At 31.1% G+C, this 27,916-nt stretch overlaps 1 protein-coding gene across 1 annotated transcript in view; it reads left to right on the top strand.

Annotated features, from left to right (window-relative positions):
* Positions 1–27,916, top strand: part of LOC111632803 (low-density lipoprotein receptor-related protein 1-like) — a gene marked incomplete at its 3' end in the record, with an annotated part of 123,322 nt that overhangs the window by 71,630 nt on the left and 23,776 nt on the right. The window contains exons 5-6 of the mRNA XM_023377330.1: positions 15,888–16,012; positions 16,083–16,187. Coding sequence (XP_023233098.1) covers positions 15,888–16,012; positions 16,083–16,187 — 230 coding nt within the window. The remainder of the gene's footprint in view (positions 1–15,887; positions 16,013–16,082; positions 16,188–27,916) is intronic.

The following is a 27,916-nucleotide window of genomic DNA, read 5'->3' as shown; positions in this document are numbered from 1 at the left end:
GGAAATTTCCGTGGACAACACCTGCTCCTATAACGAATTAGTTAGAAAAAAACCGACGGACAATCTATTAAGTTTAACAAATTTAGATTTTTACAGCTATAGTGAGAAACGTTTAAAATTTACAAGAACCCCGTCACGTCTTTTGAGGTATATTAGTGATGCGACAAAAGAAGCATTTGACATTGACCGGTATCGGCACCCTCGGGATTTGGCAGCCCGCGTGCATGTACAGTACACACTGCACACCTAGCAGGACCGTCTCCGATTCTACTCGTAGGGAGCTATTTGACTAAGTCGTTAAGATTTAAAGACTAAAGAAGGTTATATGTTATTTTTATGTATGTTTCACTACAAAGCTATATTTAATTATAATTTCCTTTAAAAGTATATTCATACGATTGAAAAATGTTTTGTACCGGGTATGTATATCCACCACACATTTTATTCCACCAAGTAAATTTTTTAATTTTATTTTTAATTTTAGCCCTTATATCGTGGCTAGCGATTCGGAATGTAATTGCGATATTCAAAATTTATTTTAAAAAAGTTTTGGCTCGAGATCATATAATAAAAAAGAAAACATTGTTAAAAGAGAAAGGCCAATGCTAAAGTTAAATATAAACGCTTCAATAAAAGAATTTGTTCGACATTTTCACGATAAAATGGCTCCGTAAATGCATAAAAATGCAAAAATTGTTTTGTTGGCTCGCCTACTATTTTCGAATGAAATCAGTGTGTGGAATAAGAATGGCTTTGACGATTTAGCTGGCAAAAGACACGAAAAATCGTCGATTCTTTCGTATTTGAAGCAATTTGGAAATCNTTAAATCAACATTAAATGTAATGTAATATATGTTGATAATTTAAATCAACATTAAATGTAATGTAATATATGTTGATAATTTAAATCAACATTAAATGTAATGTAATATATGTTGATAATTTAAATCAACATTAAATGTAATGTAATATATGTTGATAATTTAAATCAACATTAAATGTAATGTAATATATGTTGATAATTTAAATCAACATTAAATGTAATGTAATATATGTTGATAATTTAAATCAACATTAAATGTAATGTAATATATGTTGATAATTTAAATCAACATTAAATGTAATGTAATATATGTTGATAATTTAAATCAACATTAAATGTAATGTAATATATGTTGATAATTTAAATCAACATTAAATGTAATGTAATATATGTTGATAATTTAAATCAACATTAAATGTAATGTAATATATGTTGATAATTTAAATCAACATTAAATGTAATGTAATATATGTTGATAATTTAAATCAACATTAAATGTAATGTAATATATGTTGATAATTTAAATCAACATTAAATGTAATGTAATATATGTTGATAATTTAAATCAACATTAAATGTAATGTAATATATGTTGATAATTTAAATCAACATTAAATGTAATGTAATATATGTTGATAATTTAAATCAACATTAAATGTAATGTAATATATGTTGATAATTTAAATCAACATTAAATGTAATGTAATATATGTTGATAATTTAAATCAACATTAAATGTAATGTAATATATGTTGATAATTTAAATCAACATTAAATGTAATGTAATATATGTTGATAATTTAAATCAACATTAAATGTAATGTAATATATGTTGATAATTTAAATCAACATTAAATGTAATGTAATATATGTTGATAATTTAAATCAACATTAAATGTAATGTAATATATGTTGATAATTTAAATCAACATTAAATGTAATGTAATATATGTTGATAATTTAAATCAACATTAAATGTAATGTAATATATGTTGATAATTTAAATCAACATTAAATGTAATGTAATATATGTTGATAATTTAAATCAACATTAAATGTAATGTAATATATGTTGATAATTTAAATCAACATTAAATGTAATGTAATATATGTTGATAATTTAAATCAACATTAAATGTAATGTAATATATGTTGATAATTTAAATCAACATTAAATGTAATGTAATATATGTTGATAATTTAAATCAACATTAAATGTAATGTAATATATGTTGATAATTTAAATCAACATTAAATGTAATGTAATATATGTTGATAATTTAAATCAACATTAAATGTAATGTAATATATGTTGATAATTTAAATCAACATTAAATGTAATGTAATATATGTTGATAATTTAAATCAACATTAAATGTAATGTAATATATGTTGATAATTTAAATCAACATTAAATGTAATGTAATATATGTTGACGATTCAAATAAACGAAATGTAATTGTGTAGATGCCGAGGTGGAGTGACGAAAAGAGGTTGTAAAAAACAAACGGAGCGAGAGTAGCTCGCAGAAGTGTTTAGTGATCTTAATTAATAAAGAATTATTCGTATCATATAATCTGGCAAGTTAAGTCATTTATAATGCATCATGGCTTCTAAAAAAACAGAAAGGTGATTTCAATTGAAACAAAGTAAGAAATCATAAGGAGTGAAAGTTGACAAAAACTCTTGTCGAATGGGGAGAGGTTCAGGAGTTTACCAACACTCATTATCCAAACAGAGCTGAGGCCAACAGGATCAATGATCTCTACGATGACACCTTTGTCCTCATTTCCGACAGGTGTTGACAAGAAAAAAGAGAAACAGACCACCTTGGTCATGTTTTTCAAGCAGCCAGCTGCCAAAAAACAAAGGGTGGAACAAGAGGAGTTGACCCCGCAAGTTCCGGTAGTCTCTCCTGAACCTGACTCCGATTAAAAAACAAAAAAAAAGACCCGCTGCAATGTGTAAAACGTCTGTATCTGTATGAATGTGTAAAGAAAGTGTTCTTCCATCTCCTCCTCACAACATCTGACTACCCGGCATAATTGGTGTCTGCTCCATTTTCATTTTTTATGGTACAGTACGGTTATTTTATGCTGCCGAACGAATTATGTTTTAACATGTATTTCTATGGGAAAATGCGTTTCGTATAACGGACGTTTCACTTAACGGACGTGCACCTGGAACGGATTAACTACAATGTACGAGGCACCACTGTACTTCAGAATTTTTATCTATACGACTATTTTATTAAACAGATATAAAACAAAACAAAAAAATTCTCCGGCAATCTTTAAAATCATACGCAAACCTCTACCTCTAAAGGAAAACGTTACTGTAATGTATGAATTTATCTATGTGATATTTATATAATTAAAAAATTTTTAAAATAATTATAGTGTAAACTTACCTTATTAATTATCTGTATCAGAATATAGTTGCTCATATTAATCATTTATATCGCTTTCGTCACTACTTGTGTTAGACTGAATAATCAGTTTTTCTACAACAGTTGCCGAAATCTCAAGTTCCCACATTCGTTGTTGTTCTTTTTCTATATGTTCGATACATTTCCTCCATCGTTCTTCAGTTATTTGTTCGATAGTTTCATTTATTAGAATTCGCACATCCGACAGTCTGAATGTTGTGTTGTGACATGCGTTTAACCTTTCATATATGCCCATATCAATTCAATAGGATTTAAATTACAATGATACGGAGGTAAACGTAACACATCGATACCTATTTCTTTGTCCATTTCGTCAATAATATATTTATCGTGTTTATGTTTTATTTTTTTAACAATATACAAAAGTTCTATTTTCAACATTTTGTCGTTATGACGAACCCTATATTTTTCCAACTAAGAAATTATATCAAGTTTTTCCCAACTACAATTTCGAATCTTCTCAATTTTAGCTGAGTGATATGGAGCATTATTGTCCACGACAACAACAGCATTACTTTCTAATTTTGATAAAATTTATCAAACCATTTTTTGAAATTGTTGCTATCCATTTCTTCGTGATAATCTTTTGTTGACTTTGATTTAAATTCATATAGACCACCATTAGGAAAACCTGTATTGCTGCCTATATGAACAACAACCATTCGTTTCCCCTTTTCAGAAGGATTTTTCAATCCAGTAGATCGTCCAGACATAAAAGCTTTCCGATATGACGTAATTGAACACTCCTTCCATACTTTATTCTTGGTATGGCCCGAATTAATCCATGTTTCGTCCAAATAGTAAATCTTACGGCCTAAAGAACACATTTCTCTTATTTTTCGTAGATATTGTCTTCGCCATTAAATGATATCGTGTCTGTCAATTAATCTGCTATTTCCGTTTCGGGTCGTATATTTAAAATTAAGTAATTTTAACAAATTATATATTGTAGATCGAGTAAAGTCTGGTAAATCTGAATCATCATGAACAGCCTGTAATACCTTATTTACAGTAGGTAATTCGTTTAAAAAATAAAAATTGTGTACTTTACCTCTAATGGCACATTTTGTGAATTCGTCATATTTGTCAACGAGTTGAGTACGCTTACGGGTTTTCGAAGGAGTTATTACTTTACCATTAGTAAAATATTCTTTACGAATTCTGTAAATGCTTCGTTCGCTTGTTGCCTTTGCTACCATTTTCACTATATCCTTCACACAGACTTCTGGATTCGTTTCAGTTAAAAAATTAAACAAATTTAATACTACTTGTTTATCCGAGCTCTTCAGTGATTTTCCATGCCGGTGTTTAATCGAATTTACATTCAAGTTTTCCATTTTTGTAATTCAACAACACAATTTGTAATAACAATAGTTATTGCAATGAATGGAAACGAAAACATTATAGTGCGCATGACCGGAAAAAGCTTATGTTTAATTGACCCGTTCATCCCGCTAGATGGCGGGCGTTTTTATGTTTTTTTTTATTGTTAATATTATTAACAATAAAAATGTTTAATATTATTATTGTAGAGTTGGCAACACAAGATGGTTGTGGTTAGTTCCAAAAAAGGTGCGAGAACATAGCGAAATGCTCTTCCTATCGGATTATTGTATATAGTCGATTTGTTGGTTTATGTGTGAATAAAATCTAAAAGACGGACTTAGTGAACTTTTCTTGGTCAGAGATACGACGGGAACCTGGCGTACGATCAAGACGGTCAGGTGGGACTTACCAAAAATTAATTAATTATCACACGAGACAAGAATCGGCCTGATGCGACACTAATGATTCAGAATGTGCAAATATTCATTAAAATAACAACCTAACAAATATGAAATAATTACATTTATAATCATTGCTAAGTTGACTAGAATTTCATTAATGATTTTATAAATAGCGAAGAACTATTTTCTGCGGACGAATAAGATGCAATGCGATTTTTAATTGATGGACGTGGGTTTAAACCAATCAACGAAGGGAAGTTTGTCTTAGTTTGTTTACAGTAGGTGCCAAGTTACGATAAAGTGCTTGCGTCATAACTTGTAAATTTTAAATTGTTTAAAATTTAAGTGAATGATGTTTAAACAATTTAAAATTTTCGAAATCGTGTTTAAATGTTTAGAATATTTTATTTTAAAAGTTAGTTAAATACCATTTATTATGATTTTCAGATACTATATTTTTTGTCATACTTTCAATAAGTGAGTGAACTGTTAAAAACTAACTGCAGGCCGTAATTTTCCGTATTTTCTATAATTTTCTTTATTGGTTGGGTCAGACTTTAACAGTCACGTTTCACGAAAGGACCGAATATTTTCAATTTATGACAAGTTTTATGAGTTTTCAAGCCAATTCAAGACATTTATATATTAGATCTAAACAATTCTTTGGCTTTTTTACATATATGACATTTAAATCCATCCAGTTAAAAGATTACGCCATTATTTTCGAAATGCTCACTTACATTTGGAAAGAGAAATTATTCTATGCTAAATTTTTACCATTATTTAATTAAATAGGGGTCTCAGCCTCAAACGCAGCAAAGGGCCAGTCAAACAGATATATATCACATGCGGGTCGTATTCAATATTATTCAACACACCGAAATATACTGAAATTAAAAAAAAATGCTGTAACACAGGCCCTTTTGTTGTCAGGTCTTTACTATTTACTTAAACAACTAGTCGAGTGCTTTTTTCTGTTTTAATTTCCGCGAGATGTTAGAAACATTGATTTTTACAAAATCAATCACCGATGCCGCAAATTGGATATAAAGCCTTAAATCACTTTTCCTTAACATGTCGCCAACAGTCGTCGGGGAATTACACTATCGTTTATAGTGGACGATCCGTCTTTTATTCAAAACTCAGTGCAGTTCAGCAATGCTCTAATTTACATTGGTTCGCGTCATGGGACAGTCACACTTACAAAGTCGTATCTGCTTTTTGAATCTTTTTCACATGAAAGTTTAAGAGTTTTTCCTTAAATATAGAGATTTCCGAAAAGAAAAATAACTAACAATAGATAACGCCCAAAAACATAAAATAACATTTGGACATTGATTCCTTACAACGTTTTTTAGGAATATAGTTTCTAACGATAAAAATGAAAAGGAAATTAAAGAGAATTATAACCAATATAGTGTTTTACACTCGAACAATGGCCATAACACTAAACTTCTTTTTTATAACATAGCAAATTTAAGTGATAATTGTTGCTTTCGTAATTTTTTACAATATAATATAGAAGACAAATATATTTCGTTTAGTGGAAACATGGCATACTTTACCAGTTATTAAATTAATGTTCTCTAATAAATAGAAAAGCTTCCATCAAGTAGAACATGGTTGTGATGGACCTGAAAGACCTATTGGTGGTTTGATTGTCTGTTTTAAACTGGATACAGTATCTCAGATAAAAATTATATTCCAATCACGATTTGTTCTTTTTTTATAATTGCTCACTGAAAAATAAACCGATATTAAAGTAATTATGTCTCATGTTCTGCCTGAAAATTATTTTAAAGACAATTATAAAAATATATTATCGCTTATAGAAAACTATCTAATTTTTGAAACGAACTTGATTATATTTCCTGATTTTAACGTTCGAATAGGGCATCCTGATTATTCGTAAATTTTTACTGATAACTGGCAAACTGCTATGAGAACCTCGAATGATCTAATTGTTAATGATGGACAGGAAATTTTATAAAAATCTTGAAAAAATAACAGTATTGACTCTTTAATGCTCTTCTTTACCCCTTGCCGTGAAATTTTTCAAAAATATCTTCTTACTGTGCCTTCCTATATCATACACTACTAACACGCAATTAAAAACAAAAAGTCGCATCTAAAATACTACAGTAGAAGTCATTTTTTCTGGTTAAGCCTTAAGCTCTTTTTCTCCTAGACACAGTGTTATTGTTCAAAAATCCCTTCTCACTGTGCATTCCCATGGCATACTCTGCTAAAACGCAGTTAAAATGATATTGTGTTGTTAGAAAGCAGAATGTTTTTCAATTTCTTTGCTTCTTTTACACCTATTAAAAGATTGTCCATATCAATTGCAGCAGGCAATATGAGGTTTTCTGCGCGATTGTATGGCGTTTACACATCTTAGCTACTGTTAATGCTACGATATATTTTGCTTCAAGTACACTTTTATTAGTATGGCTTAACTTACAAATAGAAGTTTGTTGATTTCTCAAGGTATGTAATTTTTTTCGAAAAATTCCAAGGGTTAGTTTTTATTAGCCGAATGTTTAGTTTTTAAGTTTCGAACTAATTTTGATGGCTTCATGCTTTCATTGGAGAGAACTTGAGATCAAATAACGCACTGTGGCTTTTCATCCAATGAGTAAAACTATAATTTAAATAACTGTCATTGTACAATTTTGTCTACTTTAAATAGAAGCAGAGTTCTTTACGGTAAGCCTTAATCCTAGCCATTTACCTTCAGTGGGGGGAATTTCGACACGTATATTATAGAAAAACACGTGCGTATTCGAATGCAGCGTTGTGTCTAAATTTCAAAAAAATCGGTAGGAACAAACGAACATTACATTTTTATTTATATAGATAGATAGAAGATGATCCGCTTTAGTCCATTTTTACGGAAAAGCATAATGCCTCACAGAAATGCAAACTTAGGGCATCGTACTCGTAGCGCCATGTGTTGAACATAAAAGCCTTAACCTAGATTATATCTTTTAATTTATATGAATGTTTAACGGAATAATATACAGCCTATGTCCACCCTAAAGTTCCATTCTAAATATTGGTGAAAAAATTTTTGAAATCGGATGAGTAGTTTCGGAGATTACCCGCTACATCCAAACTTACTTACTTACATACTTACATACATTACCTCTTTATAATATTAGTATAGACTAATATTAGTCTATACTAATATTATAAAGAGGTAATGTTTGTATGTAAGTTTGTATGCAGCAGGTAATCTCCGAAACTACTCATTCGATTTTAAAATTTCTTTCACCAATACAGTAATACCCCGGACTTACGCGATAGGTGGGACCGAGCGATAACCGCGTAAGTCGAATTCGCGTAAGTCGGAGTATAATTTCGCAATTTGTGTAAAATCCAAGTCGGATGTATGTAAGCTAATAAATGCTCTCGTTAATCTTATCTCGTCTTTTGATTCGTTTACGGTTACAAGAAATCACCACATAGAGTCTCTCAAATCTCCGTAGATATAACAAACACAGAAATACATAACACAAAATAAATTGGAGCTATATGTCGATTCTGCGCGACACGTCCGAATATGTAAGCCGAACAATAGTGTGGGGGGAGTGAGTAATCAAGTGTTGTGTGGCGCTCAAACAAAAGAGGAATCAACGAGATTTGAAAATCGCGTAACTCCGAGTTCGCGTAAGTCGGGGTAGCGTAAGTCGAGGTATTACTGTATTTAGAATGGAACTTTAGGGTGGACATAGGCTGTATATTATTCTGTTAAACATTAGAGAGGTTGAGGCGCACGTATTTAGCCCAAAACGTGTACGGGTAACGGGTGAGCGCCGCCATCTGGCAGTTCTGGACCGTCGATAATGGCGTTTGCTACGTGTAGCTTGGTGAGTACACGATCGGCTTAAACGTCTTTATTTTTTGTGTTTGGGGTTAAAATTATGATTTATTTTGCTTCCGCCATTTTTTTCAACTTATTTCCCGTGAGTCAATGCGCGATGTTCACTGAGTCACGTGATGTTATGAACGTGTGCCTCAACGATTTTTACTTGGACTTGAAACGTGTAACGTGTACTTCTGCTACCCGCACACGTTTAACGTTTGAATTTGTGCCTCAACCTCTCTATTCATATAAATTAAAAGATATAATCTAGGTTAAGGCTTTTATGTTCAACAGATGGCGCTACGAGTATGACAACCCTAAGTTTGCTTTTCTGTGAGGCATTATGCTTTTCTGTGAAAATGAACTAAAGCGGATCGTCTTCTATCTATTTATATAAATAAAAATGTAATGTTCGTTTGTTCCTACTGACTCGTTTGAAATTTTGACACAACGCTGCATTCGAATACACACGTGTTTTTATATAATATACGTGTCAAAATTTTCCCCACTGGGGGGAGATGGACAGGATTAAGGCTTACCGTAAAGAACTCTGCTTCTATTTATACTATTTTAGATGCGGTTTTCTGCGTTTTTGATTGCGTTTTAATAGGGTACGTCAACAGAATGTACACTAATAAGGGATTTTTTGATATTCCTCCCCGCGGGGGGGACAGGATTAAGGCTTACGTTGAAGAACTTGGCTTCTATTATACTATTTTAGGTGCGGGTTTTTGCCTTTTTGATTTCGTTTTAATAGGGTACGTCAAGAGAATGTACACTAAAAAGAAATTTTTCGAAAAATTCCCCCCCCCTCCCCACGGGGGAAGTGTTATACATTTGTAATAGATACAATTTGAGCCACAACAAGTCGTGGCGGGGTCTGCTAGTATAGATATAGATTGAAAAAAACGGTCTTTATATCAATAAACAGAACATTAAAATATCACATAAAGTAACAAAATTCTGAAACAGTTATAGAACATTTATTAGTAATTGGAGGTATTGAAACTAACCCTGGACCGATGTCTCGCACTCCACCTTCCTCCCCTCTTTCAAAGTCGTCCATATCAGCTGTTAGAAAACGCCAAAGATCTCCTAGTGAACTGACTTTGAAATCTCAGCGATTGGAATCTTTTTTCCTCCTTTGGCTTTTTCTTCAAATGTACCCCAAAATTTATTACTTTTTTAGAGGAAAAATTTGATACCATTTTGACACTTGAAGATTTATCTACTAAATTCGAATGGCTGGCAAATTTGCATAAAGATTTTGAACGTCTCCTCAATGTAGAGAAGAAGGTGGAAGAAATTTCTAATGTAAATACTTCATTTACTGCTTCGACCTCTTATTTCTTATATCTTTTAGATTCATCGATAAATGAACGTCAGAGAAATAATATTGTTATTGCTGGATTAGAAGGAGACTCGTCTGAAGTTCTGTCCTTGGCTTCTGATATTTTGCTATCTATTAAAGGACCTAGTGGCGACTCAATTTTGGTGAAAGATCTTAAAATAATCTCAAAAAGCAATTTGGTGATGGCTAAACTTGATATAGTCTCCGATAAAAAAAAAAACTTATTTACCGGAATGTTCATAATATTCACAGGAGGGAAGGATGTTCTATGGCAGTGGTCGCCAAACTTTTTGACCTCACGGACCAGTAAATTTATAATTTGAATCCCGCTGACCACTTATAGCATTTTTTAAGTTTTGAACGTATTTATAAAAATGAGGTGACCGATTTGCGTTTGTGTCTGGATTGCGGTGGAGGTCCGACTAGAGAAGTTTTTACGGCGACGGTGATGCCCCAAGTGTCTAAAGTAAATACTTCTTGGCACGTGAATTGGTGGAAACGAAACACTGTTGTGTACGTGATATATCGATATAAAGACAATGATTATATTCTACGAGTTTTTATAACTTTTCACGTATTGTTATGAATTGAACTATGTTTCAATGCATCTTAAAACATAACTTTACGTGATGAGTAAGTATATTCCACATTTTTCTGGGGACCAGCGAAATTTTCTCGCGGACCACTACTTTGGCGACCTCTGTTCTAGGGTAAAGTTTTTTGACGATTTATACTGGAGATCGAGAATTAGGAGAAAAAATCTCTTTCCTTTTTATCAAGAGGCTAAGAAGACCGGAAAAGATGCGTTTATGAGAAATGATTGTTTAACAATAAATGGAGAAAACTTTACGTTTGATCTAATAAGTAATAGGCTAATGAAAATTGAACCTTTTTTATCACCAGGGAAGTCGTCGGATCGTTGAATGCACGAGAATTAAACACTTCAACTGTTATTCCTTATTCAGAGGTTTTCTATACGCTAAAGGTATTGTCATGGAACAGTAAGGTTCATTGTTTGCTAACTTTTCTGATAAAAATTTTGTTGATTTTGTATCATCATATCATATTGTTGGTATAACTGAATCATGGATGACTTTTTCGGTGACGACCTTTCTTTCATCATTGGACTCTCTATTCTATTTTACTGAAATGCTAGCTCATAAACTTGAGAAACCTGGAAGACCGTCTGGAGGTTTATTTTTAATGGTTTCTCGGAAACTTGGTAAGTTAAAAATTTGTCATCTCTCTGGTAACTTTATCATGGCTAAATTTATATTTGACAAAGTTCTGCTTAAGGATCGTCCTGGGCTCTTAATTGTTCTGGTCTATATGTCTATTCATAAATATGATTCATTGATTGAGTATCTTGATAGATTGATTCTGGATTTTAAAGATTATGATTACATTTTGATTCTCGTTGATTCTAAAGCTAGAATTGCTTCCGAATTAGATACACTATATATAGGTTGTAATAGAAATTTTCATAATATTAGAAAATCTAAAGATAAGATTTTTAACTATAGAGGAAAGAGATTTTGAACTTGGTTAAATCTTATGAAATGATTCTATTGAATGGTCGTTTTGTTACTTATTCCCCTGCTAATTTTACATTTATTTTCTCTTTGGGTGCATCCGTTATTGATTTGACAGCTACAAATCCTGAATTAGTTGATAATTTGGTGACTTCAGCGTTTTGAATAAATTTGATTCTGACCATCTCCCTATTTCTATTGAGCTCAGGTTTGATTATCTTCCTCTCAGTAAAGAATTGCCTACTGAGATACGTCGTTATGTGTGGAGATCTTCATGTTTGGATAAGTATTTGTATAATGTCACTAAGCGATATGCAGATATTAAGAGTGGATTTTTTCTGGATTCTTTTTTTTTATTCGTCTTTTGTTGACGTGATTCTTTAGTCTTTAATTCAAAGTAATATGTATGTTAAACATGATTGTTCAAAAAATTTTGTAAAGTCGTGGTTTGATATTGATTGCCTACGATTGAAGAGAGAGAAAAATCGTGCTTTGCGATCATTTCGGCGATCAAGAACTGAACAACAATTTATTATTTATTCTAATTTGGAAAAATCTTTTAAATCTCTCTGTAAAGCCAAAAAAAAACTATTTTGGAATAAGGCTAACTTTCAACTATCACATATTAAAAACTCTGCTGAATTTTGGAAAATTGTCAATAAATTTAGAAATAGTAAAGCTGTATATAATAACATTTCTATTTGTGATTGGTCGAATTATTTGAAAACTTTTTTTCTGGACCACCTTTAGTTGTACTGTCTATTTGTACTAATGATAATACGGATCCATTACGCGATGAAAATTTTACATTTGATGAATTACAATTTGTGGTACGATCTCTAAAAAATATTTAAGCCCCTGGACTAGATGTTGTTAAGGCTGAGATGATTAAATTCCTTCCGAATAATATTCTAAAAGACTTGCTATATATATTTAATAATTTTAAAACTAATTATTCTTTTTTCTATTACTTGGATAAATATTTGCTTAAAAATGATATATAAGAAGGGTAATCGGTTTGATCCTTTGAATTATCGTCCGATATCGCTAATTAATGTAATTAAAAAATTTTTTTCTACGTTATTGGCTAATCGTTTGCGACTTTGGCTTGAGCGGTCTCATACTATTTCTATTGGTCAAGGTGCTTTTGTAGTGAATAGAGGTGTTGGTTATAATTTATTTATATTTCTTAGAATTTTACAATTAATTTTGACCAAGAAGCGGAGAAAATTACAGTCGACCCCCCTATAAGATCATTGATTTTTCCGTTTTATCTGAATTACATGTTGTACGAGTCACTTAGATTTTACAAATATGTGAGTAATTCACAGTCCGGCACACGTATTTGTAAAATCTAAGTGACTCGTACAACATGTAATTCAGATAAAACGGAAAAATCAATGATCTTATAGGGGGGTCGACTGTAATTTTCTCCGCTTCTTGGTCAAAATTAATTGTAAAATTCTAAGAAATATAAATAAATTATAACCAACACCTCTATTCACTACAAAAGCACCTTGACCAATAGAAATAGTATGAGACCGCTCAAGCCAAAGTCGCAAACGATTAGCCAATAACGTAGAAAAAAATTTTTTAATTACATTAATTAGCGATATCGGACGATAATTCAAAGGATCAAACCGATTACCCTTCTTATATATCATTTTTAAGCAAATATTTATCCAAGTAATAGAAAAAAGAATAATTAGTTTTAAAATTATTAAATATATATAGCAAGTCTTTTAGAATATTATTCGGAAGGAATTTAATCATCTCAGCCTTAACAACATCTAGTCCAGGGGCTTAAATATTTTTTAGAGATCGTACCACAAATTGTAATTCATCAAATGTAAAATTTTCATCGCGTAATGGATCCGTATTATCATTAGTACAAATAGACAGTACAACTAAANATATTTCCTTGTTTTAATAGTGAATTCCAACTTATACATTGTTAATAACATAATTTTATATACGTGCCTATCTTGCCCCATTACTGTTGCCCCTATACCAGAGGCAACTTTAATAACCATAATTAAAATAATTACAACTTTACCTAAAGAGAGAAGTTGACGATCTTGCCCCTATACCTGGGGCAACTTCGTCAATTCCTCTGTTCTTGTAAAGTTGTAATTATTTTAATTATTTTTATTTCAAAACTGATTTTAACCAGTTCTATAGTAAGGTAACATTCTAATAGAATATGCAAAGCTTTTTTTTCAGTTTACAGCAGTATTTATTACACAAAATTTAAGTAAAGCTTAACATGCTGATCTTGCCCCGGTCTCCCCTATAATTCGTCTCTGTAATCCAAAATATTTTTTGGGAGACGGACTCACAACAAAACTTTTAGTTAGGAACTTACTTTTATTCTTTATGCATTTGTCATTTTTTAAAAAATAAAAGTGAGTTCCTAACTAAAAGTTTTGTTGTGAGTCCGTCTCCCAAAAAATATTTTGGATTACAGAGACGAATTATATACATGTCTTTTGTTATCTGATGATATTGTAATATTTTCGTATTCACCTATTGGTCTTTAGAAAAAACTTGATCTTCTACAAGATTACTGTAAGTCTAATAAACTATTTATTTATGAGACTAAATCTAAAGTAATGGTTTTTCGGAGAGGGGGTAGACTGGGGAAAGCTGATAAATTTTATTTATTTAACTCTAAATTGGAGATTGTTTCCTCTTACAAATATCTGGGTATCTATTTTACTTCACAGGGTTCTTTTTCTTATCACCTAGATAAATTGTTTTTAAAATATAAACTTCAGCTTTCTAATTTAATAAAGCTTATGGTTAGAATGAAGCAGTCTTCCATCAAGTCGTATTACCGATTGTTTGATTCCTTGATACGTTCAAGTTTGGGTTATATGTTCCCTATTTGGGGATCATCTTTTGTTGACAAATTGTAGAAGACGCAATTGAGATTTATTAGAACAATATATCATATTAATCGTTCGGTACCTGGACCTGTTTTAAGATTTGAATTGGGTCGTCCACCAATAGCTATACGTTTAACAATGACTATTTTTACATACTGGAGTAAAATTTTGGAGTTACCGGATTATGATCCTAGAAAGTTGATTTATAACAAATTGAAATTAATAGGTGGAAATTCTTCGTTTGTAACTTGGCCCTCCTCAGTTAAAAGCTAATTGTCTGACTTAAGTTACTCTACTGATTATTATTTTATTAGAAATTTGAGCATAATAATCAGTAGAATAACTTAAGTCAGACAATTAGCTTTCACCTGAGGAGGGCCAAGTTACAAATGAAGAATTTCCACCTATTAATTTCAATTTGTTATAATCAACTTTTTCACTTATTAATTTCAATTTGTTATAAATCAAACTTTTTATGACTGAAATATCTCAGTCATTAAAAGATAAATATTGGGCTCGAGATATTCATTATATTGAGCAAAAGTATAGGTTTTTTTAGACTTCCTTAGTAGCTCCATGGACACCTTGATATTATTTATTATCAAATTTAAACTATAATATTAAATCATTGATAATTCAATTGCGTCTTAACGATTATACTATTGTATTAAATAGGCGTAGAATGAATATATCCGCCTATTCAAACTGCCCATTATGTAATCGACTCTGTGAAAGTATTAAAAACCACTTATTTGTATCTTGTGAAATTACCGAGCATTTAAGGGATACTTTATTGACAGCTGAATTTGATATGTTTTGTTTATATGATAATAATTTAAGTTCTGATATGTTATTTAAATTTTATAATTTTTTCTGTTATTTATTAAACATGTTAACATAACATTATTAATTAAGTTTTAATATATTATTTATTGTTTGTGTTATTGCTTTTTTCTTTCAAACCATGTATAACAATGTTTGTATTTTTAAATGTTACACGATTTTGTACCCCCTTTGTAAAGGCGAAAGCCTTAGCAAATAAATGTTGATTGATTGATTGATTGATAATATAATGAAAAGAAATGGATGTTTTGTAAACGTCAGTGGCATCTGTTCTTACTTTAGCGTAAAGTATAGACTGGTTAATATAAGTTGTTTGTATAAGTTTTTATGAAAGGAAAAAATATACGAACTATTTTATGTAAATATATATAAATATATCAATTTATTAAGGTTCTTATTATTTTTTCAGAATGTGCAGACGTGGAAAAGTCATCGTGCCTGGAAAATTGTTTAGAGAAGAAGTTAAGGTGCAATGGAACAATGTGCGTTAACAGAAATGACTGCCCTTGCAAAATAAATGAAGAACTATATCCAGTAATTAGAGAGTTACATTATTACGTTAAATGAGATAATATACAAAATTTTAAAAGTTCAATTCTTTCAGCCAGGAACCCACATCACCAAAGACTGTAAAAATATAACTTGCAATAATAAAATGCATACCACTTCTGATATTTCTTGCAGTAATAAAACTATTACGTGCAAAGAGGTAAGAACACTTTCATAACTTTCCAAAACTTTTTTCTTACATTCATTTTATCAATAAATCAATGCTTTTTTGTAAGAACTATTAATGTGTTAGAAGGAGGTAACAGAAACAAAAGTAGTAATAATATTTAACAAGTTAGTAATTTAATACAAAATAACACAAAATAGAATATGAAATAGTAGAAAGATTTTGAAAAGCAGAATATATTAATAATATCTTTTCAAGACTTAAACCTTAGCAAACATTTATCTCTACTAACTTTAAATTTAATATACAGTCACACGACACAAGCAAAACAATTTATGACCTTTTTTGACTTACTATTTTAATATCGTGTGTAGGCACTATGGGTTTCAGTAAATTTCAAAGTCTAGCTTTACTTTTACCATCCCATCGGATCACCACCTGATGACCACTATGTGTTCACGATGCTCATACATCTGGCGACAACTTTCTAAGAAAGGACAAAAGGGACTTAGCGGTGTGGGCGGAATGACCGAATTTATATTTTCGCCGCGAAAATTTTAAAGGTTATATTTTGAATACATTATTTACGGGTCACGTCCAAGCCATTCACAAAAGTTCAGCGGGCCACAAATTGAGTATGGTGGCTCCAAAGCTACTACAAAAGTGAAGATATTATCTGAAACAACTGATTCATTTGATGTTGACATAGAAGTTTTGCAGGGTGAGATTTTGAGCCCGCTGCTTTTTAGTTTGTATATCAATGGTCTGGTAGCCAGATTTACTAAATCTGGTTTACCCGGGTTTTCTCTCTCTGATCAAGTTGAAATACACGCACTAACGTATGCCGATGACACTGTAATTTTGGCTGACCTTCATTAATGCTACAAAAGAAAATTATAATCCTAGAGGTATTTTGCTCTGACTAAGGGTTTAAGTGCGAAAATAAACTCTGCTTCTACTTATTAATTTCGTTTAATGATTTCATCCGTATTACTCTATACCGCGCCTAAATGGGCAATCACTTACTATGATAAACTTCACAGATTGAGTTTAAATTAATGACAAAGGATGGTACATATAAATGGGCGTAGGCGTTGCAAAATCTGTTCGATCAACTTGGTTTTTCTGTTGTATGGCTATCTCAAGATCCTCATTTGAACGTATGTTATAAACCGCTAGTTATAAAACTGTGCTGTGAACAAAGTATATAAGAAGACTGGTCTCTGTTAGAAAGAAATAAACACTTCCAATTATATTATTGCATTTAAAGTACCTTAAGAGTGTTAATTGAGTAAACAATAAATCGCACTGAATTAGCAACTATTTTATTTGAGAAACTGTAATTCATATTTATTATCAACCATGTAAGAAGTGTCTTCCAAATACAAACGAAAAAATGTCTGACGAAAATAGATTGTCTCAAGACAAATTGGAAGCTAACTATTTTGTAGTTCAAAACAAACACGGTTTTGCGACTTTTTGATCTGTGGTAAAAGTGTTATATTAAAACTATATAATAGTGCTCGTCATTTTCACACTAAACGTTCACACTAAACGTATTTCTTCCGGGATCTCTTACAAGACACGAGAAATTGGCTATTTTTAAAAAGTCATTGCAACATCAACAAAATATTATGTCTGTATAACGCAATAACGCAAGGCAATGGCTGCATCTTGCGTTATTGCCACAACAAAGATAACAAAGGCATCGTATGAAATTTTATATATACTTAATAACATACGAAACCGCTTACTGATGCTAAAATTGTGAAGGAATGTTTTCTAAGCGCTTCCAATGTACTGTTTGATAAATTCAGTAATAAAAATCAAGTAATTTCGGGAATAAAAAAAAATCCAGCTTTCAAATTCTACCCGTGTTAGACGTATTAAAGATATGACAAATCATATTTTTGATAACGAAATTGACGAATTGAAAAACTGCAGGTTTTTTAGTTTAGCTTTTGACTCTAGCACGGATATTTCACCAACATCACAGTGCTTGGGTTTTGTTAGATATTGAACGGAACAAAATTCAATTTGCCAAGATGTTTTGAAATTCCTTCCAATGAAGGGCCAGACCAGAGGCAAAGATTATCTCGATACTATTTACAATTTTCTAGAATAGAACAAGGTAGATATAAAAAAAATAGTTTGCGTGTGTACCGATGGCAGTCCTTCAATGACTGGACCCGAAAATGGATTTATTTCTCTACTAAAATAAAATTATGATTTGAAAAATCTAAGAACATTTCATTGCATCATTCATCGGGAAAACTTGGCTTGACGTATTGCTAATCCTAAAGTAGATATTGTGATGAAAACTGTCATAAATATAGTGAATTATATCCGAGCACGAGAACTGAACCACAGAATATCTAAAAGTCTTTTAGAGGAATTGGGTAGTGAATACAGTGGTGTTCTTTTACATAACTCGGTCTGTTGGCTTAGCGGGAGAAAAGTTCTGGAAAGGTCTTTTTCTTTGAGAAAAGAAATAATGCAGTTTTTACAGCAAAATAATAAAATTTACAGTGAACTGCAAAATAGTGAATGGTGATGTATTGAAGCGTTTGTATGCGGCATTACAGAGAAGCTTAACAGTCTCAATACCAGTTTACAGGAGGAAAATAAAATAATTTCACATATGGCGAATAAAATATTTGCATTCAAAGAAAATTAAACATTTATTACCAAGAAACACAAAACAAAATTCTGCGAAATTTTTCAACCATGACAACAGCTAAAGAAGACGGTTTTAATATTTTTCCAGAAAACTATACAATTTTTTAAAATTACTTATCTGCGCTATTTATGGAATTTAAACATAAATTTCAAGATCTAAGATAAATAAAAAATATGCTGTTGCTCATGGAGAATCCCTGGTTCTCGGAACCGGCAATAAAATCAGAACTGGCGGATATATTGGCATGTAATTACGCAGAGCTATTTGACGAATTTATTGAGATAAAGAAGAATACCCACCTGAAAGCTATTTTTAAAGAAAAAATAGCGAAAATAATTGCATTGACTTCTTGAAAATAGTGTCCGAACAATATAAGACTGTAAAAATTGTGCTCAAACTTTACTTACGTTGTTGGCATCAACGTATCTATGTGAATCGTCATACTGAAAAATGAAATATGCAAAGAACATATATAGAAACTGGCTTACTGATTCACATTTGGATACCGTTTTACCAGTAGCATGCAGCAGTTGAAAACCTGATTTAAGTAAAATTGTGAAAAAAATGTTTCCAACATCAACAGTCCCACTAATTTTCTAGGATGAGTGTAAAATTATGTTCGTTTTTTATATTATCTTTATGTTGCGGCCCGCGTGTAATAGCTATCATGTATATGTAGCTGGAGAAAAAAGTTCAATGTGTCTTTAGAGTATACATCAATTACTAGCCCAAAAAACTGTTTATTTATACCTGGCGTCTTCAAACTACGGCCCGTGAGCACCACCAATCCGACTTGCCATAATTTATACTTATTACATTGTAAAATTCACAATGTAATAAAAATAATACACAATAATAATCAGATGTTTTTATTTAAAAACCAGTTAAGAAACACAATAAGTATCATACATAGGTAATTCACATAATGAAATTAATTATTATTATTATGATAATGAGATTTATGTAGCTGTAACATTCCACTGATAATTGTTGTGGATCAAGTTTACTATTGAAAATTATAAACAGCGACTTCAAATGCTCATCAGTGAACTTGGATCTGTAAATGTTTTTTTTTTTTTTTTTCATATTTCAATGTTTTTTCACACAGATAAATAGTGCCGAAAGCAGAGAAAAGCCACGAGCAAATTTGTGCAACTAATCAAACTGTGTATGATTGTAAGACTTATAAAACGCTTATAAAATTTCCTCATTAATGACTTTAAATATTTTTCCTTAAAAATATCGCTACACTGCAAATAAATTATTTCTATTTGATGTACAGTACTATGGCAAGAGTTTCTATATCAGCGTTAAAACGATTATAAAAATTCTTGATATCGTTTGCAATTGCATCAAAATCTGAAAAACGTGACGCAAAATTTATTTTTAAAGCAACCAAATCTTCAATTGGAAAATCTACCGGAAATGGAGTCTCAGTTTGCTGGGTGAATGTTTGGCATGCATTAAAATCAGTGAAACATTTTTTGTTCAATTGAGATTGAAATAATCATTGTTTTTGTCGAAAAACTTAATATGAGTGTATAAATTCTCCTTGTAATTTTAAATTAAGTTCATTCATATGTTTAGTTAAATGTGTATAGAACAGGAGTCACCAAAGTGGTCAATATCGACCCCGGGAGTCGATATAACATTATTGGGGGGTCGATTATCAACCATAAGCTAAGGATAAGGAGGATCTAAGGATCAAGCTTATCCGTCTCACTAATTGTCAGTTACAAAAATTATTATTAACAAACAGAGGAGAAGATGAAATTATGGAACCCCATTTTTATTTTAGTGAATTGTAAACAAGGTATCATAACTACACTCACATTATTTGTGCGAAAAGTACTGGTAACTATTAAACTAGATGTTGCTAATTGGATTTTTCGCTAGTGTAACTGTGAGGATCAGAAATTTCGTGTTATAAATTTTAATCTTTTATAAACTTTAATTTAACTTTAAATGCAACTTTATAAAGAAGGAACGAATTATTAAAAAATTACAAGAGAAAAGGAAAAATAAAATCGATAAAACCTCGATTCCCACGAGTTGGGTTCCTTGTTGAGATGAGTACATCTCTGTGTCACGATTGTGTCACCCGTCACCTCATTGGTCCAAGGAGATCGTCATCCCTGACGAAATCGGGGAAAGGCCCGAAAAGAGGACTTCACATAAAAAGGATAGGCCCGATGAGTAAGGGTGTGGAAGTTATTATTTGATTGTGTGTGTGCGCGCCGACCGTTTACCTCCCGCCGAGATTCCTGATCGTCAACCAACACCTCTTCTTCGCCGACTGAACTGAACAATATCAACTATTCACCAACTTAACTTAGAAATGTGGGACTTTATTGCCGTTACTGTATCAACAATATAAAATAAGGTATTTATCCTGTCTGCGCACTGATGTACGCTCTCTCTCTCCGTGTAAAGTAATCGCGAACTCGAAAGGAACTAAAAACGAAAGTGGGAAGAGATCAATAACTGAACACGATTCACGTAGCTTATGTTAGCGATTTACTAACTGATGTAAATTTAATTTAGCTTTTATATAAATAAACGGTTATTTATATTTAAAGCGTCTTTGAGTGCAGTTTTTTCCGTTCTTCTCTCCGTTCACTCCATTCCGGGTCCAAATTTCATACCTAACCGCTCACGCGCGAACTAGTGGTCTCTGTATCGACCTAAAGATACAGTGGTGTCATCCTGACGTGGTATCGAAGAGATACCGACCCAACGGTCACCTAACTATAAGTATGGTTTTTGAAGGCTTTTGTACAAAAAGTCAGAAAGTAGGCTTAGAGAAAATCGGATGGTAAAATGGAACCTTACTGTATGTTTTCAAAATATGCTTTAATGTATTCAAAAACAAATAGGACAGTACAAATATTGTTAAATAATTACAAAATTATTTACTCCAATGTATTTTATCGAAAAAATGCTTTTATAATAGAAAAATATGATCTCCATCAACAACATATATTCCAGCAGCTCTTTTTCGATATTCTCGGGAAGAATTGGCTTTCTACCTAGTGTTTTCTCACAAATCGCTCCGGACGAATGTCTACTTGCAAATAGAGAGTTTGGAAAACTTGGGTTCCCACAGGAGTTGGGTTCCATATTAAAAGCACCAATGGTGTCCATATTTCACGCATTGCCATATTGAATTAACTTATGCCTGCCAAGACCAAATTTTATAAAACGTGAACATCACACAGATTAATATGTACCCCTAAGTATCTGGAACGGAATACATGCACCAGTGTACCTACAACTAAACAATTTATATTTTAAAAATAATCAATCAATCAATCAAAGTTTTAATGTACTCAGGAAAAAATCCTTGTTACAGGGTGGTTATTTTATACATGAAAAATACGTAGTAGCTTGTTTTACATCTTATGTTGTTTTTTTTATAAACAAATAATTTCACAAAGATAGAAAAATATACATAAAAAAGTTTTAGTTGCATATCATTAGCTAAATATTAATTCGTACCATCGTTATCAAATATATTAGTAATCTTGGTGAAAAAGTTATGTAGTTTATACATATCATTTTTTAATAAATCTCCAATTCTTAACATATAATTAAAATCATAGTTCATGCCAAGTATTTCTGTTATTTGGTATTTCTGACGATATTTTTAATAGCTGCGCAGTCTTTCAGCAGATGAAGAATAGAAAAGTTTTTCGATTTACACCAATAACACTTTTGTTTAGAACAATTTATATATATATTATTAACCAACAAGGGATATTTATTTAGACGAAGTTGTAATAATAATCGTTAAATATTCATATTTATATCAGTTATAATAATTCTGAAATCAGATGGAATTTTTAAAATTTGCGATTACCATGGGTGATAAGCCGATTGCTATATTGAGTTTTGATCCTGGGTTATCGATTGCGATATGGCCGATTCCATCAGTAGTGTATAGGCGTTATTCCAATTTATGTCAGATTTATCTAATAAAACACTTGAGATTCCATATGTTTGAAGTATTTTATCGAATTTGTATTGCCAAGTATCTTTAGTGGCATTTAGAACATTAGATTGATACATATTTTGGTGTAAAAATTTTATATTCTCATCATCTGTATTTATAAGTCGGTAATACAATCTTATTAAATTTTTAAAAACCAAGGAAACAGTTGAAGTCTATTTGTTTCTGCTCTAACAGAATATCCTAGTACTGTTCTCTCAAGCTTGAATAATTTATGTAGATAATTAATATGAAATTTTTCAAATTTGTAAAAATGTCAAGAGCCCATACCGGGCTGGCGTAAAAAAAGGAAGAATTATAGCGTTGAAAAGTTTTATGTGGAGTTTTAAGTCAGATATTTTTAACGTTGAGCATAATTTTGCAGTAAGTACTTTAAAATGGTGTTGAAACGCTCCATTCCAGCTAAAGGTAATTTCCAGGTATTTTATATTGCTGATGATTTCTAGAAGTTTGCCATCTAGATAAAAGTTTTTTCTTGATTAGATAATTTGATGTTTTTCCTGAAAATAATTATTTTTGTTTTTGAAGCGTTAATCGATAGATGTAACGATGATAAGTACTTATTTCTCTATCGAGTTTATGTTGTAATGTTATGCGAGTTAGTGCTAATAGTACTAAATCGTCTGTGTATAAAATATAGCGAAAAATACGATCATTGATATATATTTCTTCATTATCCTTATCAAATAGATTGTTTAAGTCATTTAAGTAGAAATTGAAAAGGTATGGAGAAAGAGGTTCACCTTGAAGTATTCCACGTTTTGTAATTATTTCTGGACTAAGTAAGTTGCTATTTACAATATGTAGTTTATAAGAAGAAAAAAGATGCATAATCGCATTTGAAAAACTGTTACCTGCACCATATTGTTTTAATTTATTAAACAGAGTCAGAAACATGAACAGAGTCAAAAGCTTTGGTGATATCAATGAAGATAGCATAAATTTTCCTACGTTTATTGTAAATATATTTGAATAATTGAGGCTAGCAAAAAGATAGCAAATTCTGTACCTCTGGATTTGGTGAAAGCGTATTGAAATTCAGACTTAAGATTCATTTCTTGGGTCCATCGCTGAAAACGGTTTACTAAAATAGATGTGAAACATTTCCTCAATACCGGAAGAAGAGCAATCGGTCTATAATTTTCAGGTTCTAAACGATGTCCTTTTTTGTAGATCATAATTAATTTCGCTGTATTCCAATTTTCTGGGTATTTAGACGCTTTATAAAAAAAGTTGAATAAGTCAAGCAAAATCTGTTTGCCCGATGGAGGCAGGGATTTGATAAATTTGGAAGTTATTAGGTCAATGCCAAAGGCATATTTTAATTTCATTCTTCGAATTGAATCCTCAAGTTCGTCAAAAGTAAACGGCAAATCAAATAAATCATTATTCGGATTAAAGGATATTAGAGATAACGGATTATCTATATATGGAAATCTGTTAAAGAATTGAATCCAAGTTGATATTTCTATATTTATTTGATGATCTAATTTTTTTCTCCTTAGCCTTTGTATTGTAGTCCAGAAGAAATCTGAATTTTTGGTAGAAATCAACTGATGTTGTAAATTTTTTAAGTAATTTATCTTTTTTGCTTTTAATAAATTAAAATAAATAGTTTTTAATTTTTTATAATTCATAAATGTTTTATTTGAATAGTTTTTTCTAAATTGGTGCAAGGCTTTATTCTTCTTTCTTTTCGCTGTGTAGCAGTGGAAGTCATACCAGGGTTATTTAAATGTAGAAATTTGTCGTTGTTTTAAAGTTCGGATTTTTATAAATTGGTTAATTATATTTATTAGTTGTTTACATTTTTGTTTTCATTATATAATTCGCTATTTATTATAATTTTGATACAATCACTAATTTGTGAAAAAAGTCTTGATATTTATAATGTATTATTTGTTGAAATATAAATTTTTTCTCATAATCAGTTTTAGTTGAAATCTCAAAAGAGGTGCAAGTCGGAAAATGGTCAGACATATCACAATTCAAAACCTGAATAGATACACGTAGATCCGACATGAGTTTTGAGCAAATAGTTAAATTTATTACTGAACATCCATTATGATTTATACATGTAAATTCACAAGGACAGTCAGATCTTAGCCTTCATTATATATAACTGTAGTTGATGAGTATATTTGAGCAGTTGCATTCCGAGTTTATTATATTTTTTATCTTTGGATTCTTTGGTATTGCAAATTAATGAATTAGGACCTTAATATAATGTATCCATCTGTTGAGCTATTCTAGCATTCATGTCGCCTATAATTATAATATATGGAGAAATATGTTTCCAATTTCCACATTGATCAAATATTTTACTTATAATTTTTATTTGTTCTGGAGAAGTGTATATCAGTAGAATTATTATAAGCTTTTTAAATAACAATGTTATAGTTGAATTAGTAGCATGTAGTAAAACCATTATGTAGTTATCAGTTTTTTCATTAAATTTAATCTCTCCAATATTTTTTTTAATCAGCAAACACAAGCCTCCATACGGTCGGCCTGGACCATCCGGTTTTTGAGCAATTGTCGATATAATATTAAATTGGTCGTTAACTTTGTCTAGATTTGTAATCGGATAGTTAATCCATGTTTCCGTAATGCCTAATATATGGTTATTATTCAACAAATGTATAAAATTATCGGCTTTAATTTTCTTTTGCTAATCGTTGGCAGTTTCAATTAATTATTCGCAAGAAATTTTCTTGTCGTTTTTTTCTCTTATTGATTTTTTCTTTAGTATTGATTAGAATGTCAGATTTTGCAGATTTTCCGGAGAAGTATACTCTAAAAAATCTTCAGCATAAACTAGTTGACTCTGTGTTAAACTATAAGTAATTTTATGCTGATTTTTAATGAAATAATCATCTCTTAATTTAATTTGAAAACCACGTCTTTTTAAATCAATGTAATGTGGTAAAAGCATTTTTCTTCTTAGCCATGAATCCTTAACTAAATGTGGGGACCAGCAGCCGTCAAAAGTTAGTTTACGTTAGATTAGGGTAGGATCTTGCCACGAGGTGTGTTTTGTCGAACACACCGCTGATTCAGTCAAAACCCGATAGTTAAGGCGCGAGGGTAAGAGTCACTCTGATGTCCGGGAATGAGCCTCTCAGGAGGATGAATGCAAAGTCAAATAAAAATAACAAAAGTTTATTATCAAAAATTAAGTTCTGGATAACATTCTTAAAATCCGATTCAAGAAATCTGCCTATTTCTATCTATAAAACGTATAAAAGGAGCTGCCTAACAGGGGGTATCCGAACTACAACATACCAGGAAAAAAAGAGCCGTCTTCTCTTGTAAGTCCAGTCAGTCTCTTGATCCAGTTCTTTCTTCCCTTTTTCTTGGTCCTTCACTGATGTCTGCCGGTAAATGACGTTCGCTTCTAGTCGAAATTTCCTTGCGATTATGGCGGGATGGGTCCACTTATGTCTACTGTTGATGTCCGCCGTTGATGCCTTCCTTATAAGGGATGGTTCTTTGAGAGATTGGAGAGGCCGGTGCTTTCTACCGTTGTCTACCGAGGAGCTCTGTCTGTGCCTGGATTTGTGTCTCCTTTATATGCTTTTCAGCGCAGGAGAGTTATGATATGGCTTACTATCGTATTGGTTTGACTTTTAACTGAGTCATTACACAAGCAAAACTGTCATCACTGACAAATCCCATCATTATTCATTGATTGTTTTGATTATTGTTGTCCCTTGAAACGATGTTCGATCTCCACTATGATCGGCGAGGGGAGGCATGAAGTAGTGTTTTTCCTACTTTCTTTAACTTTTATTCTTTTACAAGTTTATTTAATTACTTAATTGTTCTTTCATCCTATTCCTCGCAAGTTGTGAGATTTATTGCCGTTAATTAATAAACTTCTTATTCTAAATTGTTTCTTTAAATCATTCTAAAAGTTGATATTATTGGAAATTTCTATGGGGAAGTCCCTACAATCGGAAAAATAGGCAAATTTCCTCTTACACTTTGATCCATGTATAAACAATTTCGGTATCTTCAACATGTGGGTTCAAAAGAAAAAGAATATAAAATAAACACAAATTTTAAATACAATAAAATTTCTAACTAATTAATTAAAGTGACAACAAAGCGGCTAAACTAAGATTATTACAGATAATGTAAATTCGTAAATAACAAATTCACAAATACAATAGAGCCTCGATTATCCAACCCCCGATTAACCGTCACCTCGGTTAACCAACTGTCCTAGTCAGCAAATTTCAAATGTCCGCTAGTGATGTGGCGCTACAATATTTGGCTATGTCTTGGCTACTTTAATTACTAATTTAGCTGGCTACACTGGATCGACCATGAAAGAGAGCCAGTATTTAAACAAAGCTTAATTTTCTAATTTTTAACGATACGATAGCGACGATTATTATTTTTATAAAAATTTGATAGGCTTAACATGGAGGAAAATTCAACGCGAAGTAGGTTAATAGCGATATACTAATATACTAATTACATGGAATATAATAATACAGAAGAGCGTCAATTATTCGAAAGAATTCCAGTCGGCAAATTTAAGTTTTTGCTAGTGCTGTGGCGCTTTAATCTTTGGCTATGTCTTGGGCTACTCAAATATTTTTCGTTTTTGATACTAAANCGTTTGAGTAGTAAAATAATAATAAGCTCAGCAAGTGTTTGGTGTTTGTTGTAAAGATGTTTAAAAATATGTTAGAAAGTTTAAATTTATAATTTCTTCGAAAGCTTTGTATTCGATTGTAGAACAATTATGTCTTGAGGATGGCCTATTAGAAGTAGGCTGAAAACGTTTGAGTAGTAAAATAATAATAAGCTCAGCAAGTGTTTGGTGTTTGATTATATTTGTAAGTACACGGCTGAGGAAGTGAGAATATATACATTTAATATTAATTCTAAGATTGGGTATTTTATGAATAAATTTTATATCTTCTTTTTCATTGATTGGCATTTTAGTAACAAATGCTAGAAAGTCTAAAAGTTCTATGTGATTCTTATCTATCATATATTTTTTTTAAATCGTAAATTATTAACTTATTATTATTATTAGCACATTATTATTATTATTCA

This window comes from Centruroides sculpturatus, unplaced genomic scaffold (assembly GCF_000671375.1).
Source record: "Centruroides sculpturatus isolate CEXI.00-Female unplaced genomic scaffold, Cexi_2.0 scaffold777, whole genome shotgun sequence".
In the NCBI taxonomy this organism is placed as follows: Eukaryota; Metazoa; Arthropoda; class Arachnida; order Scorpiones; family Buthidae; genus Centruroides; species Centruroides sculpturatus.
This window is presented reverse-complemented; position numbering and strand designations above follow the sequence as displayed.